This window comes from Haliotis rubra, unplaced genomic scaffold (genome assembly GCF_003918875.1).
Source record: "Haliotis rubra isolate DU_JTF1 unplaced genomic scaffold, ASM391887v1 Scf149, whole genome shotgun sequence".
NCBI lineage: Eukaryota > Metazoa > Mollusca > Gastropoda > Lepetellida > Haliotidae > Haliotis > Haliotis rubra.
In genome coordinates this window covers 903,536-915,262 of record NW_025765436.1, presented here as the reverse complement: position 1 = coordinate 915,262, position 11,727 = coordinate 903,536, and the positions used below count along the sequence as shown (strand labels likewise).

The 11,727-nt window shown below is 38.6% G+C and overlaps 1 protein-coding gene across 1 annotated transcript; it reads left to right on the top strand.

Annotated features, from left to right (window-relative positions):
* Positions 1-4,229: 4,229 nt before the first annotated feature.
* LOC124269973 (inner centromere protein A-like) lies at positions 4,230-10,177 on the top strand. Its single transcript, XM_046704971.1, has 12 exons — positions 4,230-4,309; positions 4,480-4,595; positions 4,865-4,994; positions 5,652-5,760; positions 6,021-6,218; positions 6,811-6,920; positions 7,249-7,369; positions 7,728-7,801; positions 8,145-8,170; positions 8,541-8,732; positions 9,260-9,424; positions 9,999-10,177. Exons 1-12 carry the CDS (start codon positions 4,230-4,232, stop codon positions 10,175-10,177), a joined length of 1,500 nt encoding a protein of 499 aa, XP_046560927.1.
* Positions 10,178-11,727: the final 1,550 nt, after the last annotated feature.

Here is an 11,727-nt window from a genome sequence, read left to right as displayed (position 1 = left end):
TAAAACACTACCACAGAGACGGAGGTGGATTTGACTTCCATGTGTGAGACTGGATCTTTCCGTGAGGTCCCTGGGTACAGCCGTGACAATGGTGGTAGAATAAATAACCCAGTGCAAACATTGGGTTTAAATCAATAAGTTCAAAGAATACACATACGACAGATCGATCGGACAAGAAGAAATGTAAAAGTGAAAACAGTGGTCGATGTCACCACAATCGATGACCAAATGCCAAGACTTTCATTTATTCTTATACTTTGAGTGACACCTCGTATTATCGATATTTAAAAAGTTTGTGTCTGAAATGAAAATGTTTACCTATTAGGTCTATAAAATCCTAATTCTTCATTTTCCGGAAATTTAAATGGAAGAAATTCTGGCATCTAAATCCATCCAAATTATGATGGACTCTCATGAGTTCTTTGAACGTGTTGCATTCACGGTCTGTATGTGGGAGGAGAAGGAGAATTACAGAGAACTTTCAGATATGAGTGACTTAGTGTGTGCAAAGGTGTGGCGAAATGTGGCTCAGCGCCATGTTCAAGATTATTGCACTTCAACATCATGCTTAAATACGTGAAGGTCAGGGTTAGAATTGGTCTTCAGCAACTCACGCTGGTCGTAGGAGGCGACAAACGGGATCGGGTCGTCAGGCTCTCTGACTTCATTGATGCATTTCATCGTATCCCAGTTGCGTAGATCGACGCTCGTGCTGTTTATCCCTGGATTGTCTGGTTGAGACTCGATTATTTACAGACCGCCGCCACAAGCTGGAACATTGATGAGTGTGGCGTTAAATAATAAACAAGCAAGCAAAACAAAACAGCATGCTTAAAATTGTAGTATGGATGCTTTTGCTTATGGTGGTGTTACCCTCTGAGATACCCGCGATACCAAGCCATAGTTTAACATGAATAGTCCACTGAGACACAGTACTTTGACTGCAAGCCCACCATGCCCTGCTTTAATTTATCCCTTTGTGCCACTCGTCAGGCAGACAACAAGTACCGTTTCTTAACGTCTTTTGGTGTGACGTGGCCTCGCGTTAACGCAGCTTGAAATATATGCAGGCAGTGTTGCTTCTTTAAACAGAGGATTATCGACCTCAGAACCTCTTTTAAAAGGAAAAAATATATAGGTAATATGAATATTGAAATATTGATTTTAACTTGCATACCGATGTCGCATCATCGTAAACAGCACGATCATATTGTCATATGTCACATGTGTTCATCGCTCTGAATCTAGGATCAATACACATCAATAACTAAGGTGTTATCTGTATCTACACGTAAGGTCTGGGTTTAGCAAAACACATGTGTTGTGTACGGAGTTGTGCTTTGTATCAGTTGAGTGCTAATTGCCCTTTGTATAAAATGGAGGCAAAAGGAGGAATATAAGGGATATGTAGTGGAAAATATCGGAACAACAATCCTCCTTTATGACCACAAGATGTAAGTAAGTCTGGGTCTTGGGTATAGACAACCAAGTGATCCACAACGTGAGCAACGTTCCACGCCGTCGGAGTGGGCGACGCAGTGCACCAAGTCACCGACTGTGGAGCATATAATCTATAACCCGTATATCCTGGTGACAACTACGTTCGAAAACAATATACGCCAGTTTTGAAGTGCATAACTGGCGTATATTGTTTTCGAAGGTTGAGCAAAAGCCTTCTCTTTGGGCAAAATTTAAATTACGGTTCTTCCTGAATTAATACAATTCCATAAAACTCTTGTGAGCGTCTAATCACCATGGGCAGTTGAAGTAGATCTTCGCCTCGTGACCACGAAGCTACGTCCAGTCCGAATAATGAGAGTGGACACTCACTTATTATTACCAAACAGAATTTTGTATAAGAGTAGACGGGCTCGGTAAAATACCAGTATTTGAAAGGGTTGTTTTTGTTTTTCGTACTCAGCAACATTCCATTTATACGGCTGGTAATTAATTGAGTCGTGACCAGATAATGTAGTGAACATCGACCTAAGCAATTAGCATAGGAAATTAGAATGATACAGGGCGACTCTTCTCCACGCTATTGGTGCGCATCCTAACCCTCGTGGCTTGTGTCATGTGTGGCGTGTAAAATTGTAGCTTCATAGTTAGAGCGCTGGTTCATTTTGGGATTTAGTGTCATCGTGTTAGTAGTACCGAAAGCTATGGACCCGTGAAGGTCCGGGTTAGAATGTACCTTCAGTAACCCATGCTTGTCGTAAGAGACGACCAACGGGATCGGGTGGTCAGGCTCGCTGGCTTGGTTGACACATGTCATCGGTTCCCAATTGCGCAGATCGATGCTCATGCTGTTGATCACTGGATTGTCTGGTCCAGACTCGATTATTACAGACCGCGGCGTAAAACTATACTCAGTCAGCCAGTCGAAATCTATGGAAGCATATAAGGGACGCTGTCGCGTTATCGCACTAACTAAAACGGCAAAAGTGTCAAAATTAACCAAAGCGGGACAACGCGACAATGTCCCTTTTAGGATTCCATAGAAAACAATAGTTGTTTTTTATTCAACTGCGTGAATCTAAGGACGAGATATGGCATTTGGGGCGTATGGGAACACTGCATGTATTAAGAAGGATAAACAGTTATAAAGGTGATTGTAGAGTTTTGCAGAATGGTTCTCATATCTAAACAAGAGCACATCTGTCACCACAACCTCGGGCCCGGCGTCTGCCATATGAACATGTCTGATAGTTGTCATACTGCTGTAAGACTGATATTACCAGCGGCTCACCGCAGGGACTGTTATAAAGTCTAAGCCTGGCCCCCTTTAAAAATATCAACAGGTATGCAACACATAGCGTTTACAGGTACGTGTTAACCCACGTAAAAGATGAAGCATATCACTAGCATAACACTGGTTATATTTCATGTGTGATGTGTTTACGATGATGCTCCGGCGCACTGATGACTAACATAACATCACTGCCACAGGCTAATTTGCACATCACGTGACCGGACTTTTCTCTTGTTTGTAAACAAACGCGCATAGTCATAATAAGAAGAGACTGGCCTTACGCAAGCTTTTCGGCGCGCTCTTTACAATGTTTTACAGTGTTACATATATATTCTTCCACAACTGCGACAGTAACATTTATGACAGTACATATTTAGATACAAACTGGTTGCATCGCGTGCTGTCGGCTTAGATGACAGCACGTGGAGCCGTACAACCTACGTAAACAAAGGATCGCTACGCAAATCGAAATAGTGTTACATGTTTTAGGAATTTTCTCAGTGAAACTAAGCCATTCTATCAAAGATGTTTAATTAGATGTTTAGGCTCGTCAAAGATAAAAGAGTTAAGAAATATGTACATTATATTGACTGGACGGTGCAAGATGTGACGAATCGTCACATTTTTCTGGCCTGTGGCAGAGATACTATGCTGGCTTGCCGCATGGAGCTCTGGGTAGGAGAAGTGAATGAGTTTAGTTTTACGCCGCTTTTAGCAATATTCCAGTAATATCACGGCGGGGGACACCAGAAATGGGCTTCACACATTGTGCCCGTGTCGGGAATCGAACCCGGGTCGCCGGCGTTAGGATTGTTAATAAGTGGCTCATTAACATTGTATTGCCTCAACATGTATGGATCGTGAAACAGATTTTAATAATAAATAAGCCAATCTCATATGTGAAGTTGAACTGTTATGTTCCGGTTTTGTTATACTTCGTTTCTCTGTTTTATTGTTTTAATTTTTCATATTTTTGTATCAAAATGACGTTTGGCAAATATATCGATGTTACTTTGTAGGTCATATCTTTAGGATTTTACAGTTATTTTTAGTACAATTGCCAAAATATATCGAGGATTTTAATGGGGAATTTACAACGTGAACAGTTAGAATTGCAAACTAATATTTTCCTCACGAGGAGTGGCATACTGCAGTCATTCTGGAGAATTCGATCTTAACTCTTAAACAACAGTAAAGAGCAATATAAATAAGTAACTCAGAAACAATTACTTAGTAAACAAACAAAATAAGTTGTGTGCCTACTATTATTCATCATAGTAACGCTGGGCGGGGCTTAAGTCAGCCAATGAAAAAATATGAATTCAGTGACATCGTGACAGTCATGCCGTGTCAACCAATCAGCACTGAGTTCCTATGACGTCACGCCATTGTCGCAAGCCCAGCTCATTTCCATTGCGACTCGCCAGCTGATCGGACGCCTTTACGTGGCGGGATTTTCAAAATGAGTAATCACGACATGGATCAAAACCCGGAGCCAGAACATAAGCCTAGGGTACTACATGAAACTGCCTTTCAAAGATTCACCATTGGCTCAAAGTAAGTGACAGCTGTTCTTATAAAATGTGATTAGCTTAGTAAGCCTTACAAGTATGCTTTGTCTTAGCGTTATTGAAATGCCATTGAACTTTAAAAAATGATATTATTGTGGTGCAGCGAAACAACACTATCGTACTCAGTGTTTTATGGCTGCCTATGTTGTTTCCCAGTTCAATGAATACAATGACCCAGTTCCTGGAAGCTCGCAGACAAATGGAGGCGCAAGTTTCCACTATCATGTCTGAGTTTGCCGATGGATGGACGAAGACACTGAACAAGACCGTCGGTAAGGTGGACAATGGCGAAACATGATCATTTTTTTTAGATAAATGTTCCTTTTACCTTGTGTTTGTTTTATTTTATGTACCCCATATTGCTATTTGTCTTGCTGGAGATACGTGTAGGGTAGGATCGCATATTGTTTAAATTTACCACTTCCAGACTAGTTTTTGAGAATATCTAACCTAAGGGGAAATAACTCTATGTGTGAAAGAGTAGACTACTCCCTCAGCTCTGAAGTATTCTGTCCTGAACACTTGGACCATTATCACACAGATCTTGAGTATGGAACAATGCGACACCTATGGCAGCTGATCATTGAGGAGAATCTGAAGACTGCACATATTCACGATCGTGTGAAGAATGAGCTCGGATCCTATGACGGTCCACTTGAAAAATTACGCGCGTAAGTAGAAACTCATTTGATACATATTGTTATCGAATTAGGGACAAGTGTTCTTTGTAGTACCAGCGTCCATAACAGTTATAACTAACTACAGTGAAAGTCTTTTAACAATGTTGGCCAAGGTTCAACTTGGATGTGAAGGAAATATGGAGAAACTATAAACCAGACAATCTGCAAAATAATAATTTATTGTAAAGTGTTTCAGTGTTTGCATGCTATGATTTTATTCTAAAACACTGATAGGCATATTCACATAAGTATTTCAGAGAACGACAGACATTCCTAGCCATTAGGGTTGTTATGTTTATGATGCAGATCAGTTGAATAGTTTAGTCAGTGATTCCAGACCAAACTTAGGCAGGAATTCGAATTGTTGTGCAAAAGATAATGTTCTTAAGACCCCAGGATAACACCCTTAAAGGAATTATGGGGATACACTCACAGAATACTATAGATTGTCCAAAGATTAACACGTGGACAGTTGCAATGCCTGTTTCAGTGTAGCTAAATTCATTCATCTTTTAAATTAAACTTGTTGGTAAAGAGAACATAACTGTTGCAATGGTCCATGCAATGTTAAAAGAATGTAGGGTAAGATACTTAATTGTCGTATACAACTGTGATTAACTTGATTCAATGATACTGTTATGTTTATAGCTACATGAAGTCACCAATCCATCAGAAAGCTGAGAGGATCCTCCAGTTGTACAAAGAAACTCAGGATAGGCATAAGATCATCCAGGAGAGCATCAGCACAGCCAAAAGGGTAAGCAAGTTGCCAACATATTAACTGTTTAACTGTTTCCACATAAACAAGAAATCAAGAATCATATTATTATTATAATATTTCAGAGATCAGGATCAATTGTACATGCACATGACTGTTTTACTATCATTTAGCATGTATAACTGTCGAATCTGTTTCAGGGTTTACATCACCATGTTCTTGCTGCAGGACATACAGTGAGTGACTCTTTTCAGATGTAGTTAACATCAGGATTAATCAAAGTGACTGTTTTTCTTCAGATTTATCATGAGAGGATGAGGAGACTTGAAGATGCCAAGGAAGAGATGGAGCGAAAGAAGTACCGCAGCAAGACTTCCAAAAAGTATCGCGAGCTGGACTCCAGGATACTTCGTCTTCAAGACGATGCTGACAGAGCACGCTTCCAGTACCTGCAGCGTCTGCAACAGGAGAAAGAAGAAAGACCTCTCTATCTCAAAGTGAGTTAAATGATTATAACTGTATAGGATTAATGTTTGAAAACTTTTTCTCAAGTAACATATGCATGAGTCATCATAACTGATGTACATTTGGCTCTTGGCTCCAGAAAGATGAGGACCTGCTAATATTTACAGTTAGTGCCCATTTGTATCAGTCAGCAGTCTGTACTTTGATATAGCTATAGCATGAATACACAATGCCTTCTTGAAAGGGGTCATATGTAAAATGTGTTATATTTGGTATTACATATTCTCAGCTAAGTACAGATTCTAGTACGTTGGGGGTTGAGCCTACATTGGGATTCTAACACACACTCAGAATAAGGCACCTAATCTCCAGCACACAAAGTCAGCCATTCAACTCACTCATCCACCCTAGCTTCCTGGGCAATTAGTTTAGAATAACAGATAAATTCCCTCTGCAAATCTACTTCATCGATTCATGGCAGATTGTGATAACTCAGTTTTTACCTAAACCATACATTACTAAAATTGGTACTCTGAAACAAAATGAACATAGCTGCAGTATAACAAACTTACACACTAAATGATGCACCTTCCCTGATGCCAAAGTATTATTTTTATGCTACAGAGCATGAAGAAAGTAAAGCGTGACTTTGACAGACTTGAGAAGGAAAGACTCACACATGTGAGGAACATATTCCAGGAAACTGTTAAGATTTCTGAGCTTCAAGATGACAGGTAAGCTGACTGCAGTGTACTTGCAAAGGGCAAATATGATTAAATGATAATAGTGCCAGGATATATGTTGATAAGATACCAAAACTTTCAGAGTTTTAGACCTGTGCAAGAAACACAAGTTCATCTGCTGAAGTGCACATGTCAGTTACATATTTTCCAGTTGAAACGAAAACGTCTGCTTCAAGAGTTCAGTTGGTAGTCCACAGAAATTTCTTTCCTCAAATACTTGCAACAATTTTGAACGTGAAAGGACTTGATCTTTCAAATATTTTCCATTTCACTGCTTAAAAAAGTAGGTATTTAACTAGAATTTCACTTTCTGTTCTAGGAGTAGCAGAGAGACATACACAAGTGAGCTGCGCCAGAGCCTGAACAACCTCAAACTGGAGCAGGAGATACTGAAGTATGATAAGGTGTTCCTCAAAGACTATGACATCCCAAGCTTCCAGGTACAGGCCTATCTATACATGACAATGTTTCTTGTTCATTCAGAGTGGTCTCGTTTCTCTACATGCATGAGTTGGACTCAAGGATGCTACGTATATGCTTGACAGTGCCCCTAATTACTTCATGTATATATTAATTGATTAGGTTGGATGAAGGGTATTTGTTATTACAGAATGGTGACATACATCAATAATCAATTCTACATACAAGACACTTCCTTATAGGAAACTATTATATCAAACATTTCCTTCAGTCCATCATTCACCCTTTGTGGGATAACAGATTAATCATTGAAAACAGAAATTAAGACTGGCTCATCACTGTTAGAGTGTGTGATTAATTTGTTTCAATCCATTTTAGGAGTATGTCCCTCACCAATTTGACAATGAGGAAGAAGAGCAAGAGAAGTCTGAGGAAGAGCAGGAATCTCAAATGTAAGCTGGTGTATCTGCATGGTGCAAAACGTTATAGGGATTACAAATAAAGCTAGTTACTCCAATTTAGTATGTCTATTGTCACTATTTCATGGGCGAAGGTTTCATAACTCTGTAAAAATGAATTATTATATGAAGTATTCAAAATTTAAATGGGTCCTGAAGCTAATGATATTTGCTGCAATAATATGAACCCTGGGACCCCTTAAATATTTGACATTTTAAGATTTGGGTATTGCCATGATTAAATTGCATCAAGTAATTTTACCTCAAATTTTCTCATGGCTTATTACTTCATAACAACACATCTTTTGTTATCCAGTGTAAACTTTCTCAATTACAGCATTGTGGAAGCTACAGTAGAGAGCTGTAAGTATTTGCCATTCATAAGTCTCTTTTGTGGAGGATAACTGATTGTTTGTGATCACATTAATCTGATTAAACTATATCAAAGATTCTGAAATATGTTTAACTGCAAGTCTAATACATCTGTCAGTGAAATTCTATTGGCTTTAAAGTCAGCATGATCTTTTCTTGATTGTTTTATCTGTTTTGAACCATACAATAACTGCCTAGGTAAAGAAATCATCATCTTCATCCTAATTTACAGTTAAGAACAGAGCAATGGTAGTTTAGAAAAGCAGACTTGTAAGTTATATTTTTCAAATGCTATTCTGATGGCATGAAAATACAGCACAAACCAGCTTTGAGAGTTGTAGACATTTCCCTTATGTTACAGTGACTCCCACAGATCTGCTTCCAAATCGTCCCACTCTGCCACCACTGCAGCACCAGACTGCCCCAGTAGCACAGGACCTCAAGGATGACCAGCTGTGGTGGGCACAGATCAGGCCCACAAGGAGAACAATAGATCCACTCACATCCCCTCCACCCACTACACTCAGGGATGTTGCAACTGCCTTTGTTGAGAGTGAGTAGTCAGCTTGTGTCCCTCTGATATAACCCCATGGCCAGTTGGACAAATTGGTCCCCAGCAAACTACAACATGAGGATCTGGTGATAACAGTGTGTGACCTGGACCAACTTGTCTGAAATGATCATTATGCAAATGTAGTATGGTGTGTTGTCATCCCTCAGGTGATTTTTACCTTGTCAGCTTGTTGACTGGTTTATCCTCTTTGGTCATGTGAACAGGGTGTCTCACTTCAGATCAGCATGTCCATGGTTCGAATCTCAGAAGTCTTTTGAATGCTGCACTAAGGTTATTGTTATGCCTGAACAAAAGTTGTAGCACAGAGATAACATTTTGCCTGGATTGTTTTGGTCATGCAGGCTTCTACTGTATTGTTTGATTAGCAAAAAGGACAGTTTTCATTTGGTTAATTGCTTGGTTGTACCTCACTCTTTGAAACATTTCATTGAAAACTTGAACTGCACCTGTTGAAAATCGATGGTAACATTTTCATGCTATATCCATATCTTTTATTGATATTCCAGAGAAACTGAAACGTCGCAGAAAGTCACCTGAAGCTTCCTCCAGTGAGGACGAACATGTTCCATTCTATGCCCCTGGTGGAACATCTAAGATGACAAACGTAAAAGTCAAGGTCATTCGTCACTACAATGGAAAGGGTCCAAAAGATCTGAAAGATCTCAAAATTGGTACAAATCTTTTCCTTTATTGGTCCAGTATTCTCAGGTTTAATTATTTACTACTGTTGACATCTGCACAGTATGAATTCCTAAATTTCTCGTGATCACAGTTTACCTTCCCTTGTTTTTCATGGACATTTTATAGGATAATCAAACATTGACATAAGGGAAAGGAATTTTGTTCTAGGCCCTACTCCACAAAGCAATGTTAATGCTAAGGTGATTATAACTACCATACTTTAACATAGACTTACAATTGCTGCAGTGGTAAGTTCACTTTGTGGAATGGGACACATTTCAGCTTCAACGGGTAGAGAAATAGCAACATTTAAAGTGTTCACTCACAGTTTAGATTCCCCATTATTGGTTCAAATGTCAGGATGATTCTTTGTATCCCCAACTGATATTGTTGGAACATCTTTACCTTTACAACTTTGACCTTCATTGACCATTGCAATTTGACCAAACTTCAAGCTGCAACTTCTTATGGCCATAACACCTCAGCTGTCTCATAAGCTCTGCAAACTTCTTGTCCTATGAAATTGTCATCAAGAGGGTGCTGAACATTTGCATTTTTATTCAGGTCAGACGATCAAGCAGAAGACAACAGCCAATGAACATGGCATGGCCTATGGCTGGAGACGATCTTCACGCACCGGGCGTAAGAAGTATGGCATGTTCCCTGTGGAATGCACTGAGCTGAAGCCAAAGACAAAGTCAACACTCGCCAACCGCCTCTTTAACATTACTTTCAGAAAGTGAATAAGTCTTAAGAAAGAAACCTTAACTGTTGGATGTTTTTTTTCATGTATAGATTCAGACTAAGGCATAACCATATTAATTTTTTTTTATTGCAAATATAAATTGATACTTAAATTATTTTATAACACTTACACAGTAAACTGAAGTATTTTCTATAATATTAATCTGGATAAGAAGAGAGGATTTCATTAATATTTTGTGAACTTATATTTCAGAAATTATATTTACATACAGCAGTGTATTGGATTATTGAGCAATATTTGTATACTTTGATGTTTCGATACTTTATGTCTCTATATCAGTGTTTATTGTTTGATGTAACACTATTTAATGTATTTATTCTACCTGTTTGAGAAAATCTGGCCAGTCCCCTACTATTATGTTAAATATGTTTTTGATATAGATATGAGTATGCTTTTCTATTGTCATTGGATCATATTCAGATTGAGAGTGTGAAGTTGTATGTAAGACCTTATTCAACAATAAGTATTGAGATTACATTGGTTCCCTGGCTATTTACATGAGTAACGAGATTACATTGGTACCCTGGCTATTTACATGAGTAATGAGATTACATTGGTACCCTGGCTATTTACATGAGTAATGAGATTACATTGGTTCCCTGGCTATTTACATGAGTAACGAGATTACATAGGTACCCTGGCTATTTACATGAGTAATGAGATTACATTGGTACCCTGGCTATTTACATGAGTAACGAGATTACATTGGTTCCCTGGCTATTTACATGAGTAACGAGATTACATTGGTACCATGGCTATTTACATGAGTAACGAGATTACATTGGTACCCTGGCTATTTACATGAGTAATGAGATTACAATGGTGACCTGTCTTTTTAAATGAGTAACGAGATTACATTGGTACCAGGCTATTCGTACAAGTATTGAGATTACATTAGTTCTCTGGGTATTGACATGAGTAATGAGATTACAATGGTGACCTGTCTTTTTACATGACTAACAAGGTTACATTGTTACCATGGCTATTCTAATAAGTGTTGAGATTCATTGGTACCCTGGCTATTTCCATGAGTAACAAGATTACATTATAACACTGGCTATCCGTATAAGTAATGAGATTACAATGGTGACCTGTCTTTTTACATGACTAACAAGGTTACATTGTTACCATGGCTATTCTAATAAGTGTTGAGATTACATTGGTACCCTGGCTATTTCCATGAGTAACAAGATTACATTATAACACTGGCTATCCATATAAGTAATGAGATTACAATGGTGACCTGTCTTTTTACATGACTAACAAGGTTACATTGTTACCATGGCTATTCTAATAAGTGTTGAGATTACATTGTTATTTCCATGGATTACATTATAACACTGGCTATATATAAGTAATGAGATTACAATGGTGACCTGTCTTTTTACATGACTAACAAGGTTACATTGTTACCATGGCTATTCTAATAAGTGTTGAGATTACATTGGTACCCTGGCTATTTCCATGAGTAACAAGATTACATTATAACACTGGCTATCCATATAAGTAATGAGATTACAATGGTGA